The 18870-nt window shown below is 42.0% G+C and overlaps 1 protein-coding gene across 2 annotated transcripts; it reads right to left on the bottom strand.

Moving 5' to 3' along the window:
* Positions 1-3102: 3102 nt before the first annotated feature.
* On the bottom strand, positions 3103-18151 carry riox2.L (ribosomal oxygenase 2 L homeolog). Of its 2 annotated transcripts, none has more exon segments than NM_001093387.1 (10): positions 3103-3540; positions 6102-6194; positions 7396-7481; positions 8947-9112; positions 9504-9606; positions 10256-10359; positions 11863-11991; positions 13460-13579; positions 14849-15274; positions 18083-18151. In NM_001093387.1, coding segments are annotated over 9 exon segments (1386 nt in total). In that variant the 5' UTR covers positions 15272-15274; positions 18083-18151; the 3' UTR covers positions 3103-3378.
* Between the last annotated feature and the right edge of the window lie 719 nt (positions 18152-18870).

The raw sequence follows: 18870 nt of genomic DNA, 5'->3' as shown, positions 1-18870 counted from the left end.
AAACGAAAATAAAATGATCTTTATACTTGAAGATCTACGTTTCGTTGGTCGTTTCTTTCCCGCTTGGAGAATATTGTGGAATCTAATCGAGATATATGTAATGTATATAAATGTCGGCCCCGCGCCCTCGTCAAGTTCAAGTTGCAGTTGCCAGAGAGAGTAGATGAGGTAGAAAAAAAATTAAACTTGTCCATCAGGTTAAACCTGGCCATCAAATCAACCCTGTGCAACTTCTAGTAGGTACAGAAAAGCAGAACTCCAATGGAAATTTGGCTCAGGAGTGGGGGGGGGGAGTATTTCTTCCAGACATACAGTCCCTGGATCAAAAATATAGGAAGATGCTAAAACGCCATCCAACACTTCCTTGAAGCGATCTATTGTATCTGCCAGTGTAACCACTTTAGTAAGCGAATTCCATAGCTCTCGCCATAAGAAGAAACCTCCAGTCTTCTAATACTAGGGTTCTCTGGAAGGATCTAGTGATAAGGCGAGGGAGAGATTTTTATTTGGTCCCCTTATGTATTTATTTATATAGTGATCATACAGTATCTTTAAATGGCTCATCTCTGGTTTACACAACTTGACCAGCCTTTCTTCATATCCAAGAGCTTCCGCAGCTTAGTAGGTCTTCTTTGTGTACAGGAAACCTCAACTACACCGTATATTCCATACCTGTGCCGACTGTTGGGGTTTGTCCACAACAGCAATGGAATCTGGATAGCAAAGGGCCTTCTAGGAACATGGCTGAGATCACAGGCAGGTCATGATATCTTCTGGATGGAGCTAGGCTTGACTTGGTCAGGGATGGGAAATGGTTATTATGTCCCGGTTCTTCTTCTGTCAATGCAGGTGTCAACCCTTGAGTAGCATTCTAGCCTGTTATTTGTCTAGCCTACAGATCAGCAAACTTTTGCACATCTCTTAGACCAGGGGTTCCTAACCTATTTTCCTTGTGAGCCACACTCAATTGTAAAATGAGTTGAGAAGCAAAACAAGCATGAAAAAGTCCTCGGAGGTGCCACATAAGGACTGTGATTGTGGTAGCCCCTATGTGGACTGGCAGCCTACAGGAGGCTCTGTTTGGCAGTATATCTGGTTTTAATGCAACCAAAACTTGTCTCCAACCCAAGAATTCAAAAATAATCTGCTTTGAGGCCACTGGGAGCAATATTCAAGGGGTTGGTGAGCAACATGTTACACATGAGCCACAGGTTGGGGATCCCTATCTATCCATGGAAGAACAAGAAAATGCCCCAACAATATACTCAGGTTTTGGCAGAACTCTACCCTTGTAAACATTACTATGAAATGACCTGCTCAGAGTACTAGGACTTATTTCCATGTGCCTTGTAGCTGCAGATATTGGATAAGACATTCAGACTGGACTTTGATGTCCTGCAACATCTATCGGTGGCGGTGCCTACGTACAGTTGCATAACAATCCAGTATCCAGTCAATATCTGAAAATCCCACCATGTTGAGCCACCTGCCTGGTCTGTTAGCAAGGTCTCCATGTAGTGGGGCAACCCCCTTTAAAAAAAGATGCACCCAGGTGTAAACAGGTTATGTAGCTGGTGCCCGAACAAAACATTCCTGTTTCCAATTAATACCTGTTTAGGGCTCATCCAGATCTCAGTAAGGCAGAGGAAAAACCCCCATCAGCTATGGGTCACATTGAGCCACAGGGGTCAGCAGATCTCCCTGGAGTGTGGGCAAACCCATATACCCAGGTACAAGGAGGCAAGAGGATTTGAGTTTATGATCCCCTGATCAAAACAGTCAACAGAACCTGATTCGGCCTAAAATTTCTGAGACATCAATTTTATTGCATACTAAAATACCCATTAGCTGTTGGGGAGGATGGGTACTAAAGTCCAAAAAAGGGCCACAGATTGACTTTAGAGAATCCAAGCCAAATAAAACAACACCTCTGACCATGGTGCTTTAAACCATCAACTTCTGTGTGTTGTGTTACCATTTCTGCTTTGTGGATCTTGAGAGTTTTCCTGTTTGAAGCAGCCGAGGCTCTTGGCCAGAGCACACTTCCCCTTTATTCACAAGCTGACCTTTTCTTTGACTTTGTTGCTGAATCACAGAAAGAACATCGGTTTCTTCCTGTTATGCAAACGCTCTCAGTGAAAGTTCTATTGATTGCTGCGCCCACGGCTTGTTAAGCACTTGGCTTCCAGGCAGCCTCACGTATATAGAATTTCTGTGTCAGTGCCAAATCTGCAAACATCACACCTACAGGTCCTCTCTTGTACTGGCACATGGGCATCTGATGCCCAGCAATTTGCCAGGCTCAGCAATGGAGGGAATGGACTCGAGTCAGAATAGAGGAAGTGGGAAGAACAGAGAAGCAAGGCCCCCCTATTTGTTTATTGGTTTTCATTTTTTTTATTTGCGGTTTTTGAGTTATTTAACTTTTTATTCAGCTGCTCTTCAGTCTGCAGTTTCAGCAATCTGGTTGCTAGAGTCCACATTCCCCTAGCAACCATGCATTGATTTGAATAACAGACAGGATTATAAATAGGAGAGGCCTGAATAGAAAGACGAATAATTAAAAAGTAGCAATAACGATACATTGGTAGCCTTACTGAGCATTTGTTTGTAGATGGGAGTCAGTGACCCAAATTCGAAAGCTGGAAAGCATCGGAAGAAGGAGGCAAAACATTTTCAAACTATAAAAAATAATTAATGAAGACCTGTTGAATCGGCCATTCTATAACACATGAAAAGTTAACTAAAAGGTGAACCATCCCTACTAATTATGTAGCGTCATACTCTCATTAGATTATGTAACAAAATGTACTATGTTTGCCAGGAGCAGTGACCCATAGCAACCAGGTAGAGTCCGCTGGTCACCTGTTTAAAAACAAACATCTCATTGGTTGCTATGGGTTACCACCCCATGGCAAACTAAGGGGTTTTGAGCAGTAACCCATAGCAGCCAATCAGCAGGCAGCATTTACTGGTCACCTGTTTAAAAACATCTTATTGGTTGCTATGGGTTACTGCTCCTGGGCAAAGGTAGTGCCTTTTATTACATATGGGGGTTAGTGCCTTTTTTTACATATAAGGAAAAGTCTGCTGCTGGTAAAATAAGGCATATTGTACCTTTAATTCTCAAGAAAAGACACAACTTAAAAAAAAGACACATTATGCATCATATTCATTTGGTTTTACATAGAAATACAGATGGAGCAAACTTCAGTAAAGCATTTGGCATTGCACAAGTATTTCCTGAGAATGTGCCAAGTGCATCGTATGGTGCCAGATGCATTACCTTAGTCTTTTTCCATGTTTAATAGGTTTAAGGCTGAAGGTGAGGGTGACCCGTGTGCAGAGAGTATTCCTGAGAGTCGCAGGACTAGTCACTCATGGTACAATGGCTAGCAAGCCTTCAGTCCAAAGCGACAGAGCCAAGTTTTCTTTGTCCTCGTCCCGATCCAGAGGCAACTTCCCGACGCTCACTGACTCCGACTCCCAGATTCGCTTTAAGGCGTTCGCATACGGCAGAGGGAAACGCAAGCCCGTCACCTGCCAACAGGAACACAATCACTATGCACCCCCAAATCACAACTGTACAAGTAGAAATAACACAGGTATAGGATCTGTTATCCGGAAACCCGTTACCCAGAAAGCTCCGAATAACAGAAAAGCCGTCTCCCATAGACTTTATTTTATCTAAACAATCCAAACTTTTTCTCTGTAATAATAAAACAGTAGCTTGTACTTGATCCCAACTGAGATATAATTAATCCTTATTGGAGGCAAAACCAGCCTATTGGGTTTATTTAATGTTTATATGATTTTCTAGTAGACTTAAGATATGAAGATCCAAATTACAGAAAGATACTCCAGGCCCCGAGCTTTCTGGATAACAGGTCCCATACCTGTACTGTACAGTAATGGATTTAGGATTAGATATTGGCAGTTCTTGCACACTGCACAGCTTTTTACTACTACTGGTAAGGGACCTGTTATCCAGAATTAGGGATGCACGGAATCCAGGATTCGGTTCAGGATTCGGCCAGGATTCAGTCTTTTTCAGCAGGATTCGGATTCAGCCGAATCCTTCTGCCCGGCCGAACCCTAATTTGCATATGCAAATAAGGGGTGGGGAGGTATATCACGTGAATTTTTGTCACAAAACAAGGAAGTGAATTTTTTTCCCCTTCCCAGCCAGATTCGGGTTCAGCCAAATCTTTCATAAAGGATTCAGGGGTTCGGCCGAATGCAAACTAGTGGATTCATCCCTATCCAGAATGCTCGGGACTTGGGGTTTTTCAGATAACAGATATTTCCATAATTTGGATCTTCATACATTAAGTCTACTAGAAAATCATGTAAACATTAAATAAACCCAATAGGCTGGTTTTTACTAGGGATGCACCGGTTCGGTATTCGGGCATTTTCAGCAGGATGTGGCCGAATCCTTGTGCCAGGCCGAACCGAATACGAAAAATCATGTCACTTTTCGTCACAAAACATGGAAGTAAAAATTTGCTTTTTCCGCGACACTATTTTCCCCTCCCTAATTTGCATGTGCAAATTAGGGTTCGGTATTCGGCCGAATCTTTCACGGAGGATTCGGGGGTTCAGTGCATACCTAGTTTTTACTTCCAATAAGGATTAATTATATCTTAGTTGGGATCAAGTACAAGCTACTGTTTTATTATTACAGAGAAAAAGAAAATCATTTTTAAAAGTTTGAATTATTTCGATAAAATGGAGTCTATGGGAGACAGCCATGCCGTAATTCAGATGCTTTCTGGATAATGGGTTTCCGGAGAACGGATCCCATACCTGTACTGCTCTTCAACTATGTGATATATCGAGAACTGGTAAAGAGGAAACTGGGGGGACTGCACTTTGCATCCACATATATGGACATATTATGGCAGCTAGTAATGCAAATCAAATATTTCAGGCTAAAAGGCTAAAAGGTTAAAAATGAACACGGGAGAAAATAACCAGGTTGGTCAGGTTATGAGCATGCAGAAGGGGACAGAGATTATATAATCACCTATAAACACCAATATGTTGCTCCTTTAACGGAGAATATTTAGGGACTAATTCAAAATGCTGCATGCTGCTCTCCTAAACCAACAGCTCCCCCTGCTGGTGAGTTCTGGAAGAGCCAATCCTGGTCCTGCAACTGCCACACAACCAGCAGAACAAGAGGAACTGGTTTCTGGTCACTGCCCCATAACGAGCTGCTATTTGCCCCGAGGGAAAACTATTTCTCTGTCATTTGCTCCCACTCTGGGGATCATGAAAGCTCATGTCGACTGACAAATTGCAGCAATAAAAAACAATAATATACGTGCCAAGGTGTAGGAACACAAGGCACCCTGGGTATTCAATAATCTAACACACTGGGACGCCAGTGGGTAAATAAACAGAACTTTTAAATTAGTGGGGAATGTGTCTTCTCCCATAAAAATAAATAAATAAATGTATATAGTCACGAAAAAGGTTTCAAAACAGTTGCCCAGTGCTCTCAACTAGGGATGCACCGAATCCACTATTTGGGATTCGGCCGAATCCTTGGTGAAAGATTTGGCCAAATACCGAACCCTAATTTGCATATGCAAATTAGAGGCAGGAAAGGAAAAAGTGGAAAAAATTCTTCTTTTGTGTCACGTGATTTCCCTACCCACCCCCTAACTTATATATGCAGATTCGGCTGAATCTGAATCCTGCTGAAAAAGGCAGAATCCCGAACTGAATCCTGGATTCAGTGCATCCCTAGTCTCAACACATTAAAACCCCATTTCAATGGTTGATTACGTCTCAAAACTCCATGGTGTTAATAAATGCAGTAGCAAAAATAAACATGAAGTGAAAATTATTTATTAGGACATAATAGCCTGACGCGTTTTGTTCCAAATGGGCACTCACAGGCTCGGCTTATAGGCGTCTATAAATAATTGCCTAAGTGATCTGTGGTTCTTTATGTATTGGAAAGATTATGACAGTGACCAGAAGAAGAACCATCCACCAATCAAATGACGGGCCTGGCTTTGGATCCAGCAGAACCTATAAAAACCCTAAGACTGTACGACTGCATTTGGGGGATTAGGCGAATTACTTACAGGCCGGTCTTCCTCCTGCATTGCCATCATGTGTGTCTCCCGGGTATTTTTCAGCGAGTGATAAACGTAAACCACTTGTTCAGCCGCAGCATTCTTCAGAAAGAAAGCGCTTGTTACAACAGATACACTTGTACCTACAGGGTGTGTGTGCCCAGCTGTTGATATGGTGCACAAGTAAAGGGTAAGTAGTAGCTCACATATTGCAGAGCTTCACCACCAAGTGCAACGACATCGAAAAGTGTATCCCACAGGAATCATGCCAACCTCACCCACCTACAGTGTAGCAAACAGTAGCTGTGCCTGTTCTCCACAGTCCGATACAATGCATGAGACCATAGGAACTTACACTTTTCATATGCAAATTAGAAACAGGAAGGGAAAAAGTGGAAAAAAACATTTTTACTACCTTACGCATCAGTTAATAGTGCGGCTCCAGCAGAATTCTGCACTGAAATCGGTTTCTCAAAAGAGCAAACAAATTTTTTTTATATTTAATTTTGACAATATGTCTAGCCCCATGTCAGATTTCAGTTTCCCAGTTGCTCCCAGTCATGTGACTAGGTAAACTTCAGAGCACAAGTCGCATGACTGGGGCAGCTGGGAAACTGACAGTATGTCTAGCCCCATGTCAGATTTCAAAATGAAATATTTAATATTAATCTTTACTGCTGTACTGCAAGTTGGAGTGATATCACCCCCTCCCTTTCCCCCCCAGCAGCCTAACAACAGAACAATGGGAAGGTAACCAGATAACAGCTCCCTAACACAAGATAACAGCTGCCTGGTAGATCTAAGAACAACACTCAATAGTAAAATCCAGGTCCCACTGAGACACATTCAGTTACATTGAGTAGGAGAAACAACAGCCTGTCAGAAAGCATTTCCATCCTAAAGTGCTGGCTCTCTCTGAAAGCACATGACCAGGCAAAATGACCTGAGATGCACCTACACACCAATATTACAACTAAAAAAAATACACTTGCTGGTTCAAGAATGACATTTTATATTGTAGAGTGAATTATTTGCAGCATAAACAATTTCATTTATAAATAAAAATTACATCATAAAAATCATGACAGAATCCCTTTAAGTGATTTCCCTTCCCACTCCTAATTTGCATATGCAAAGTAAGATTCGGATTCAGTTCGACCAGGCACAAGAATTCGAACCGAATCCGAATTCTGCTGAAAAAGGCAGAATCCTGGGTTGTTGCTCGAAGCAATAATTACACAAAAAGGGCCAGTCGCTCACTGTATCCCCCACAAACAATATTCCTCCTGTTTGTTCTACTCACAGATTCCTCCGCAACGTGGTCTACTGTGAAAAAGGAATAATCCCGGTACAGCAGCTGGACTGTAGAATTGAGCTTGGGGGGCATGCCTGTATAAATTAGAGGGAGAGAAGGCACTGAAATAAATGACATTTACATCAGATAGATTTATATGTTTCTATACAGTAAAGTGTAAGATTATATATTCCAGTAGATAAATCAGGGATGCACTGTACACAACTGTCATGATCCCCCAGACTGCACTGGGAATGTTAGTTCAGCAACATCTGGAAGGCTCATGGTCAGGCCCAGACTGGCAATCTGTGGGTTCTGGCAAATGCCAGAAGGGCTGCTATAAGATGCCAGAGACAGTCACTATTTATTGGGCCTGAGGGGGGCTGAAATATCAGGGCCCATTTTGATTTTTAATCTGGAGCTGCTCGTGGTTGTTCGTTGTTTATCTTTGAGCTTTACAAACTGAATATAAATGGCATTGTATTTTTGTGCACCTGTTATTTCTTTCCCAGCATGCCAATAGCCTGATGCAACCTAGATTTAAATGAACAGTAACCCCAAAAAATCAAAGTGTTTTAAAGAAATGAACATACAGTATAATATACTGTTGCCCTGCACTGGTGAAAGCCGTGTGTTTGCTTCAGAAACACTACTATAGTTTATATAAACAAGCTGCTGTGTAGTCATGGGGCAGCCATTCAAAGCTGAAGAAGGAGAAAAGGCGGGGGATACACAGCAGATAACAGATAAGCTCTGTAGTATACAATGGGATTCTTCAGAACTTATCTATCTACTGTGTTTCCTGTGCTTGAATGCCCCCATGGCTACACAGCAGCTTGTTTATATAAACTATAGTAGTACTTATCTGTTATCTACTGTGTATCCTGTGCTTGAATGGTTGCCCCCATGGCTACACAGCAGCTTGTTTATATAAACTATAGTAGTAGTACTTATCAGTTATCTACTGTGTATCCTGTGCTTGAATGGCTGCCCCCAAGGCTACACAGCAGCTTGTTTATATAAACTATAGTAGTAGTACTTATCTGTTATCTACTGTGTATTTTGTGCTTAAATGGCTGCCCCCATGGCTACACAGCAGTTTGTTTATATAAACTATAGTAGTACTTATCTGTTATCTACTGTGTATTTTGTGCTTAAATGGCTGCCCCCATGGCTACACAGCAGCTTGTTTATATAAACTATAGTAGTACTTATCTGTTATCTACTGTGTATTTTGTGCTTAAATGGCTGCCCCTATGGCTACATAGCAGCTTGTTTATATAAACTATAGTAGTATTTATCTGTTATCTACTGTGTATTCTGTGCTTGAATGGCTGCCCACATGGCTACACAGCAGCTTGTTTATATAAACTATTGTAGTCTTTCTGTAGCAGTGCAAGGCAACAATACATTTGATTTAATTACCTTGATACGCTTTCAGTTTTTAGTGTTACTGTTCCTTTAACAGTGTGGAGTGTGGGTTAGGTATTTACACAGTATAGGGGTAGCACGACCCTCCCATGCAATAGCTGAAACAAACCAGAGAAAAGACACACAAACCTGACGTTTGCCCTGGTTCCTTATTATCCAAGAAGGGGGGCAGTCTGCTTGCCATGAAATCTCGGAGCATTTCGAAGGAGCGTATGTGCCGATGGCTCTCCAGCCCCTTAGCCACCGTGTTTAGGAGAGAACTGATTTGTTGTATAACCCCGGGGGTGTCCAGGCTCTGGGATTCAACAGACAAAACCAGAATATGTTTTAGAGAAGAAGGGAATCTGGGCAAAGAATGAAGAGCCTTTAATAAATACCAATACAGCTTAAAGGGAATGTATCCCTGGAAACAAACTAGTGTAGAATGAGCAGTGCACTGCTGGTTGGTGCTACTACCTGCTATGAGAGCCCAGCACATTCCCCAATGACAGCAGAGACTCCGAGCTCTTTTTATACATTTCTATCCAGAACGGAGACTGGAAGTATTTTTACAGTCCCATGTCTGCCTATAGGCGGTCAGTGAAACAAGGTTATCATTACCTCTCCTTCACTGTAGCCAAATAAACGGAGCCGCTCGGTTAATAACACTGACCGTTAGAATGAACGATGAAGGTTCAGACCATTACCAGGATTTGTTGCCGTGGGATACCTCTTCGCAAGTCTATATTTGCTTTTGCAGCGTCAAACAATATGCCAGGGAGAAGATCCTGCAAGTAATCACTCCAGGAGCTGCAAACAAGTAGAATTCAGAGGTTATTTCTCAGTATTAAATGGAGGACATAACATTTCTCATTTACTTATCCAGCCCTTGTCTGCTACGTTTTATATGTGCTCACAGTCCTTAAAGCGGTGATTCACCTTTAAGTTAACTTTTAGTTATGTTAAAGAATGACTAAATCTAAGCCAAATGTTCACCTGGCCTTCATTTTTTCTTTTTTATAGTTTCAGACTATTTGCCTTCTTGTTCTGATTCTTTTCAGCTTTCAATTGGGGGTCACTGACCCCATCTTAAAAAGCTAATGCTCTGTAAGGCTACACATGTGTTGTTAGTACTACTTTTTATTACACATCTTTCTATTCAGGCCTCTCCTATTCATATTCCAGTCTCTTATTCAAATCAATGCATGGTTGCTAGGGGAATTTGGACCCTAGCTACCAGATTAAGAGGCAAATTGAAGAGCTGCTGAATAAAAAGCTAAATAACTCAAAAACCACAAATAATAAAAAATGAAACCAATAGCAAATTGTCTCAGAATATTACTATCTACATCATACTAAAAGTTAATTCAAAGGTGAACAACCCCTTAAATATGTTTCATTGCACTTATGTATAGTGTGTAGTCGGAACCTTCCACATCTCCTTCAAAGTTCTCCTTACTTGTTCTGGTAGGTGCTGATGGTCACATGGGTGGAGTGGGAGGAACCAGGAAGGGCCTGAGCCTGATGAATGACTCCTCTGGGGAAATATAACAAATCACCCGGCTGAAACACAAAAGAACATGGTTTCACATACCCATAGGAACTGTAATGTGACATTTAATTACATAGGTAAGTTACATAGTTAAGTTGGGTTGAAAAAAAGACCAAAGTCCACCAAGTTCACCCCTCCAAATGAATCCCAGTGCCCATACACACACCTTCTTATGTAATAATGTCCCCTCACAAGAGCCTCTCTTCCCAGAGAAAACAACCCCAACCTTGACAGTCTCCCCTCATAATTTAAGTCTTCCATCCCTCTAACCAATTTAGTTGCACTTAGTCTCTGCACTCTTTCCAGCTCATTTATATCCCTCTTAAGGACTGGAGTCCAAAACTGCACTGTATACTCCAGATGAGGCCTTACCAGGGACCTATAAAGAGGCATAATTATGTTTTCATCCCTTGAGTTAATGCCCTTTTTTATACAAGACAGAACTTTATTTGCTTTAGTGGCCACAGAATGACCCTGCCCAGAATTAGACAACTTGTTATCCACAAAAACCCCTAGATCCTTCTTAGTTAAAGGAGAAGTAAAGCTTAACTAAAGAAGTAGGTAGAGTTGTTGTACATTATGTTTTAGGCTTCTGTACCAGCCCAAGGCAACCACAGCCCTTTAGCAGTAAAGATCTGTGTCTCCAAAGATGCCCCAGTAGCTCCCCATCTTCTTTTCTGCTGATTCACTGCACATGCTCTGTGCTGCTGTCACTTACACATAGAATAGAAATGTCACAATATAAGGCTGATTAGTAATTAATACAGATAATTACTACATGGCAGCTCAGAAACCAGTGCAACTAGCATCAGAATTTAATCTGTAGCATCAGCTTATATTACAGACCAACCTCATTTTCTGATGGATAATTAGTGACAAGCCCTAAGCTTAGCTTCTCAACAGCTGCTCAGAGCCCACTGAGCATGTGAGTGTCACAGACACTTTCCAAGATGGTGACCCCCTGTGACAAGTTTGAAGTCCTGGATCATTGCTGCTATTGACAAGCTGAAACTTTAGGCTGGTGCAATAAGTTCACTATATAAAATATGGCATTTTTAGCCATTCATTTTTAGGGTTTAGTCCTCCTTTAAGGAAACTCCCAAAACACTGCCATTTAGTGTATAACTTGCATCCATATTATTTCTGAAAAGTGCATAACTTTGCATTTATCAGCATTGAACCTCATTTTCCCAGTTTTCTACCCAGTTTTCCAATTTAGTCAAATGACCTCCAGGTCATTAAATAACAAATTCTGTAATGTCGGATTGGCAAGTGTTTTTCTATTACTCCTCCTTAAAATTGACAATGAACAGGTGGACTGTGCACAGAACAAATATAAATGGGCGCCTTGAAATTATTTATTAGATAAAAAGTGAAATAAGTGCCTATTACTGATTATAATCATTAATAAAAAGACCCAGACTGCAGTAGAGGAGATATCACTTATAAAACCACGAAGGCTCCATCAAAACTGCCCCTGTCCAATCAGCAGCAGCTCTAGGAGACAATGATACCTTCAGTACAAAGTCATGCGTTGGAGATCCAATCTGATCCTCTGGAACAACACTGTAATCTCTTGCCAAGGGGACGACAGGATTATACAGGCGCCAGCGTTTCTCCCCTTCTAGCTGAAGAATAAAAACCTGGGGAGAGGAAGGAGCCTGTATTATAAACCTGAAAAGAAGTGCTAAATTGCTTTCAATCAGTCTACCACCAGTGAGAAACTGAAAGCATGTGACTGGTTGCTATGAGCAACTGCAACTGGTGCATCTTTGTAAATGCACACAAATCCAAGGCTGAAATTGACAGAGCAGTTATTCCGATCCTACGGGATACTAAAGCTTTGCTTCATTTTTCCATTCAGATATAATCACAAAGGAGAGAGGAGATTTCTCCTCATATAATGTTTGCTTGGGATTGTACAGTATATCCCCCTTCCACAAAATAAAAGTCACTTTAAAGGGCAAGTTCTATAAATTCCAGACTGAAGTTACCCTTGAAATACAAAATCAGCAAAAACCAGCTTAGCCATTGTTTTTAGACATGAAGATAATTTAACTTTTAATACATGATGTTTTGCTGCCATCTAGTGGAATGAGAAGGTCGACATTATCTACAAAGCAAGTGACACACGGTTCTGTTGTCTATCTGCCTATCCGTCTGTCTATCTATCCATCTATTATCTCTCTCTCTTTATCTGTTTCTAGATCTCGCTCCCTATCTACCGTAAATTAATCTGCCTATAATCCTATATTCATCCATCTATCGAGCCAGCTATCGGTCTCTCCATTCGTGTCTCTCTCTTTCTGTCCGCCCGTCTCTCTTTATCCGTCCTTCCGTCTCTCTCTCTCTGTCTGTCCGTCCATCCGTCTCTCTCTCTGTCTGTCCGTCCATCCGTCTCTTTCTCTCTGTCCGTCCATCCGTCTCTTTCTCTCTGTCCGTCCATCCGTCTCTTTCTCTCTGTCCGTCCTTCCGTCCCTCTCTCCATCCGTCCGTCCCTCTCTCTCCGTCCCGCTCTCTGCCCGTCCCTCCCTCTGCCCGTCCCTCCCTCCCTCTGACCCTCCCTCCCTCTGTCCGTCCCTCCCTCCCTCGGTCCGTCCCTCCCTCCCTCGGTCCGTCCCTCCCTCCCTCCCTCGGTCCGTCCCTCCCTCCCTCGGTCCGTCCCTCCCTCCCTCGGTCCGTCCCTCCCTCCCTCGGTCCGTCCCTCCCTCCCTCCCTCGGTCCGTCCCTCCCTCCCTCCCTCGGTCCGTCCCTCCCTCCCTCCCTCGGTCCGTCCCTCCCTCCCTCCCTCGGTCCGTCCCTCCCTCCCTCGGTCCGTCCCTCCCTCCCTCGGTCCGTCCCTCCCTCCCTCGGTCCGTCCCTCCCTCCCTCCCTCGGTCCGTCCCTCCCTCCCTCGGCCCGTCCCTCCCTCCCTCCCTCGGTCCGTCCGTCCGTGCCTGTCTGTCCGTCTCTCTCTGTCTGTTTGTCTGTCTATATTATAAAGCTATCACATTATACATTCTGAATGTAAAGAATGTTTGAGTTGTCTTTTTTCCTACAGAGTACAAAACCCGCACGGGGGGGCCAGTTGTTAATACACAGAATAGATCACAATACACAGGAGATTGTCACCTCAACATCATCATAGTGAGCAGGCAGGCCCTGGGAGTCCTGGGGAGTGATGTAAACGTTACTTCCAACCAAGGCACCAAAGAAGCACTCCAACTTCTCCATGATGTGCCACAAGGCATCCTGAAACAAGAGCACCCCCACACACAGTTAAATAATGTTGTGTTCCCATGTAATAAAAATCTGCAGTAGAAAATAATATGGCAAGTGAAGGGGGGGGAGCACACAGTCCAACTTGGGAGCCATGACAGCAGAGGTAGCCACACACACATCCACATACAACTGATGTTACTGCACGAACAGCTTATGAGCAACTCAAGTGGGAGCTGCCATGCTTCTTACTTTGTCTAAAGCTGGCCATACAATATAAGATCCACTCGTATGTTTGACCTTGAGGTGGCCAATATTGGGCTGATATAATAATTTGGCCCTCAAGCCAACGATTGGATCATAATTGCTGCAATTCCTAAACCTGCTACATACAGTAAATATCTGCCCAATTATCGGCCAGATGTGGGTCTGGAAGGACAGACTGGTCAGATTTTATCGGCCTGTGTATGGCCACTATAAGTCCCTACAGCCAATGGTCCAATTTATCAAATCCCTAATAATTAGAAATATCGGGGTGCTGCAGGTCTCTCACATAGATGAAAATGGGCAGCAGATCAAGTAGCATTGACTCTAGACTAGACAAATGTGCACAAACAGCTGCTGTGGCACAAGAATAACAGTAACATAAGACATGGTGCTGCCGTTGTCAATATAAGCAATATGGCCGCCTCATATGAATACCTGGCAAGCTATAGAGAAGCTCAGGATACATGCTGAATGGCTCCTCCCAGAACCCACTGCTAAGAGTTTGCTACAACGAAGGGCTATGCTGGTTAAAGGGGACCTCCACCCAAAATAGTTTTCAAGATACAGGTATGGGACCTGTTATCCAGAATGCTCGGGACCTGGGGGTCTCCGGATAATGGATCTTTCAGTAATTTGGATCTTCATACCTTAAGTCTACTAGAAAATCATATAAACATTAAATAAACCCAATAGACTGGTTTTGCTTCCAATAAGGATTAATTATATCTTAGTTGGGATCAAGTACAAGCTACTGTTTTATTATTACCGAGAAAAAGGAAATCATTTCTTAAAATTCTGATTCTTTGGATAAAATGGATTCTTTTGGAGGCGGCCTTTCCGTAATTCTGAGCTTTCCGGTTAACAGGTTTCCGGATAATGGATTCCATATATATATCCATTTGCAGTGCTAATATAAGGAATATGAAACAGCTCCACCTACTGTTCATTTCAGCCAAAAAGAAACAGCTGGTTAGAAAACGAAGTGTGAAAGAAGGGGCAAAGAATGAAACAATTTTAGGACAAATATCTCCTTACATTAAACCTCTGGGGCTGATGGAACTGAATAGTGGCCTTCCCGCTGCCAAAGTCTTTGAGGAGATGCAGGTAAGTGGCTTTCCCGTGTCTTGGCAACGCTATTTTCTTGCCGTCTCTGCATTTGAATACATTGACGTCCCTTTCGTAGTAAATCCCACCCCCGGCGATGTGCTTTAGGTCTGACAGTCGGAAAAGGGTCTGGAAGTAATCGGTAAACGCGGGATCCCTTCCCTGGAGAAGCAGGACTTTGGTTTCCCAGTAGTCACGGAAAAATGCATCGCTTGTAACCGGAGAGATGAGACTTTCAAAGAGTTTTTCAGGGGTTGAGAAATCCAAAGGAGATTTAGAGTCGGCTTCATCCCGCTTGGCTAATTTGGGCTCGCTGTGTTCCGGCTCCTGCTCTTTTCTTCCTCTGCGTGGCATGTTCTACAGAAAGAGAGATGTCTCAGTAAAGTAATCGCATAACCAGCATGGCCACTTTAAAGGGGTGCTTCACCTTTAAGATTCAGTAGGTTATAGAATGGCTCATTCTAAGCAACTTTTCAACTGGACTTTTTTAGTTTTTGAATTATTTGTCTTCTTCTTCTGACTCTTTCCAGCTTTCAAATGGGGGGGGGGGGGTCACTAAACCTGTCTAAAAACAAATGCTCTGTACAGCAACAAATGTATTGTTATTGCTACTTTTTTTAATTACTTATCTTTCTATTCAGGCCTCTCTTATTCATATAAGAATACAGATCAAGAGAGGGCACAGCAAAAATGTATAAATTTAGAATGACATAGATAAGAGGTGAAAAATAACCCAAAAATACCCCCCCACACACCCAGTGTAACCAAAATATATTTATCAATCAATACATTGCTCAAACAAGTCTCTCATATATCTATCAAAGATGAACATATACATATATATATATACATATATATATATGTATATATATAGTGTATATATAGTGTATATATATATATATATATATATATATATAGTACAAGATATAGTGTGTATATATATATATATATATATATATATATATATATATATATATAGTACAAGATATAGTGTATATATATATATATATATATATATATATATATAGTACAAGAAATAGTGTGTATATATATATATATATATATATATATATATATATATATATATATATATATATATATATATATATATATATATATATATATATATATATATATATATATATATATATATATATATATATATATATATATATATATATATAGTAAAAGATATAGTAAAATATTGGTATCAAGTAAAGGTACATACCACAATTTGTGTGAAATCAAGGCAAAAAAAGAAACCACAAGCATCGGACACACTTGCCAGCAATGAGAATTAACCCCAGCATTTCCGCTTAATAGCCTTTGTCAAGGTGAATTCTCCTCTCCTATTCATATCCCAGTCTCTTATTCATATCAATGCATGGTTGCTAGGGTAATTTGGCCTCTAGCAACCAGATTGCTGAAATTGCAAATGAGCTGTTGAATAAAAAGCTAAATAACTCAAAAACCACAAATAATAAAAAATGAAAACCAATTGCAAATTGTCTCAGAATATTACTCTCTATATCAGGCATCTCCAAAGTGCGGCCCATCTTCAAATTTACACCGGCCCTCAGCCTCCATCATGAAATAATAATGCGTTAATTTTAAAGCGAACAACCGCTTTAAGTCTAGAGGACCTACCAATGTCGGTAGATAAACCCCTATCGCTGCCCGTGTGCCCACCACTGACTTAAATGGCAACCGTTGGCATTAAAATCCAGCCTTAGGGGATGTGTTAATGTAATTGCTATGTCTGCCTCTTTATAATCTCTTCACTGCTGGTTCTCTCTCCTGAAACAATGAAGAAGAAAGAAACTCATTTAGAGAGTCCTGGAAGTGGCTTGTTTCAAGAGTCCTTACAACCTGATAATTATATCCTCTTCCCCTTGATAAAGGGAGCACCATAGTTGGCTTTAGTCAAAGCATATCAGAGGCTGCTGGGAGTTGTAGTTCAGCAAGAGGGTTGCCATACCATGCAGACATGTGTAGCCATTTCTGCTGCAAACAATCCAGTGAGAAGATGAACGGGAAGATCTGGTTCATGGAGGACCCAAGTATGATCCTTTGTTAAAGGGGTGGTTCACCTTTAAGGTAACTTTTATTATGTTATAGAACGGCAACTTTTCAATTGGTTTTCATCATTTATTTTTTTTATAGTTTTATAGTTATTTGCCTTTTTCTTCTGACTCTTTGCAGCTTTCAAAAGGGGGTCCATCGCTGACTCCCTTCTAAAAAGAAAATGCTCTGTAAAAGTGAGAATTTCTCGACCCTATCCCGCCCACTCCTTATCCGCATCTGACCCGGGCCCACTGCTCCCCTTTATTTATAGACCCGCACCACGCAGTGACATCACAAAAGGGGCGGGCGGAAGTCTATAAATTCCGGCGCTGGAAGCAACCCGCGCATTTTGTCCGCAGGCGGGTCGGCCCGCACGTCACTACTCTGTAAGGCTACACATGTATTGTTATTGTTACTTTTTATTACTGATCCTTCTATTCAGGCCTCTCCTATTCATATCCCAGTCTCTTATTCAAATCAATGCATGGTTGCTAGGGGAATTTGGACCCTAGCTACCAGATTGCTTAAGATGCAAATTGAAGAGCCGCTGAAGAAAAAATCTAAATAACTCAAAAACCACAAATAATAAAAACAAATTGCAAATTTTCTCAGAATATCCCTCTTTACATCATACTAAAACTTTATCTCAAAGGTGAACAACCACTTTAAGCACTGGTGCATTCACAGCAAAGCATGCTGGGAGCTGTAGTTCGTGTATAACAGGGGAGAAACAGGTTGGAGTCCTCAGATCACTGGGCTCCCAGTAACTCTCATCACAGAGACTGTGGGCAGCTCCAGTGGTTTCCGTATCACAGACACCTCTCCCTGTTGTTAATTCTCATACTACAACTCCCAGCAGGCATAGCAATATTAATCTCCCTCCCTGTGGAACCTGTAGCTTATCTAATAGTTAGGGAATAAGAGACAAGGGAGCCCCTCAGCAGCCATTTCTCTACCCCCACAACCTCCCTAATAATAATATGTCCGGAGTCCCAGAAAGCGGCTGATCCACAAACAGATCCCAGCAGCAGCACAACAAGAGACTTTTACTTCAGCCACATAAAGTTCGCGCAGTTCTGTCCCATCAGCCCCAGCACCTACTGTCAGCAGCACAGCCAGTCACGTGTCCTACTCCATGCGAGCCGGGCAACCACGTGTTCCTGAACTCCCAGCATGCCCAGCTGCAAAGCTCACTGTGAAACCGGCTGTAGGCGGGTCGCAGTGTCTTCTAATTCTCTTCAGCGACACCTTGTGGCTCCCTGTGGAAATGCAACTTAGGAAGATCCCTGCCCAGCAGGTTGATCATTTCTATTGATTCATGGAGCAGGGTTGCCAGGTTGGCGGTTTTCCAGCCAAATTGGGCTATTAATTTAAAGCCCAGGCGGGTTTGGAAAGTACAAACTAGCCAAGGTACGGATTTGGGCTACTTTTTTGGGCCTTTGACTGGTTTGTACTTTGGAAACCAACCAAAGATTTTTCTTGCCCTAATGTGCCAATGCATGTTGGGTAATGTAGTTTATGTTTAATAAAGGGATCCTGTCATCGGAAAACATGTTTTTTTCAAAACGCATCACTTATTAGTGCAACTCCAGCAGAATTCTGCACTGAAATCCATTTCTCAAAAGAGCAAACAGATTTTTTTTTTATATTCAATTTTGAAATCTGACATGGGGCTAGACATTTTGTCAATTTCCCAGCTGCCCCCAGTCATGTGACTTGTGCCTGCACTTTAGGAGAGAAATGCTTTCTGGCAGGCTGCTGTTTTTCCTTCTCAATGTAACTGAATGTGTCTCAGTGGGACATGGGTTTTTGAGTGTTGTTCTTAGATCTACCAGGCAGCTGTTATCTTGTGTTAGGGAGCTGCTATCTGATTACCTTCCCATTGTTCT

Source organism: Xenopus laevis, chromosome 2L (assembly GCF_017654675.1).
Source record: "Xenopus laevis strain J_2021 chromosome 2L, Xenopus_laevis_v10.1, whole genome shotgun sequence".
Lineage (NCBI taxonomy): Eukaryota > Metazoa > Chordata > Amphibia > Anura > Pipidae > Xenopus > Xenopus laevis.
This window is presented reverse-complemented; position numbering and strand designations above follow the sequence as displayed.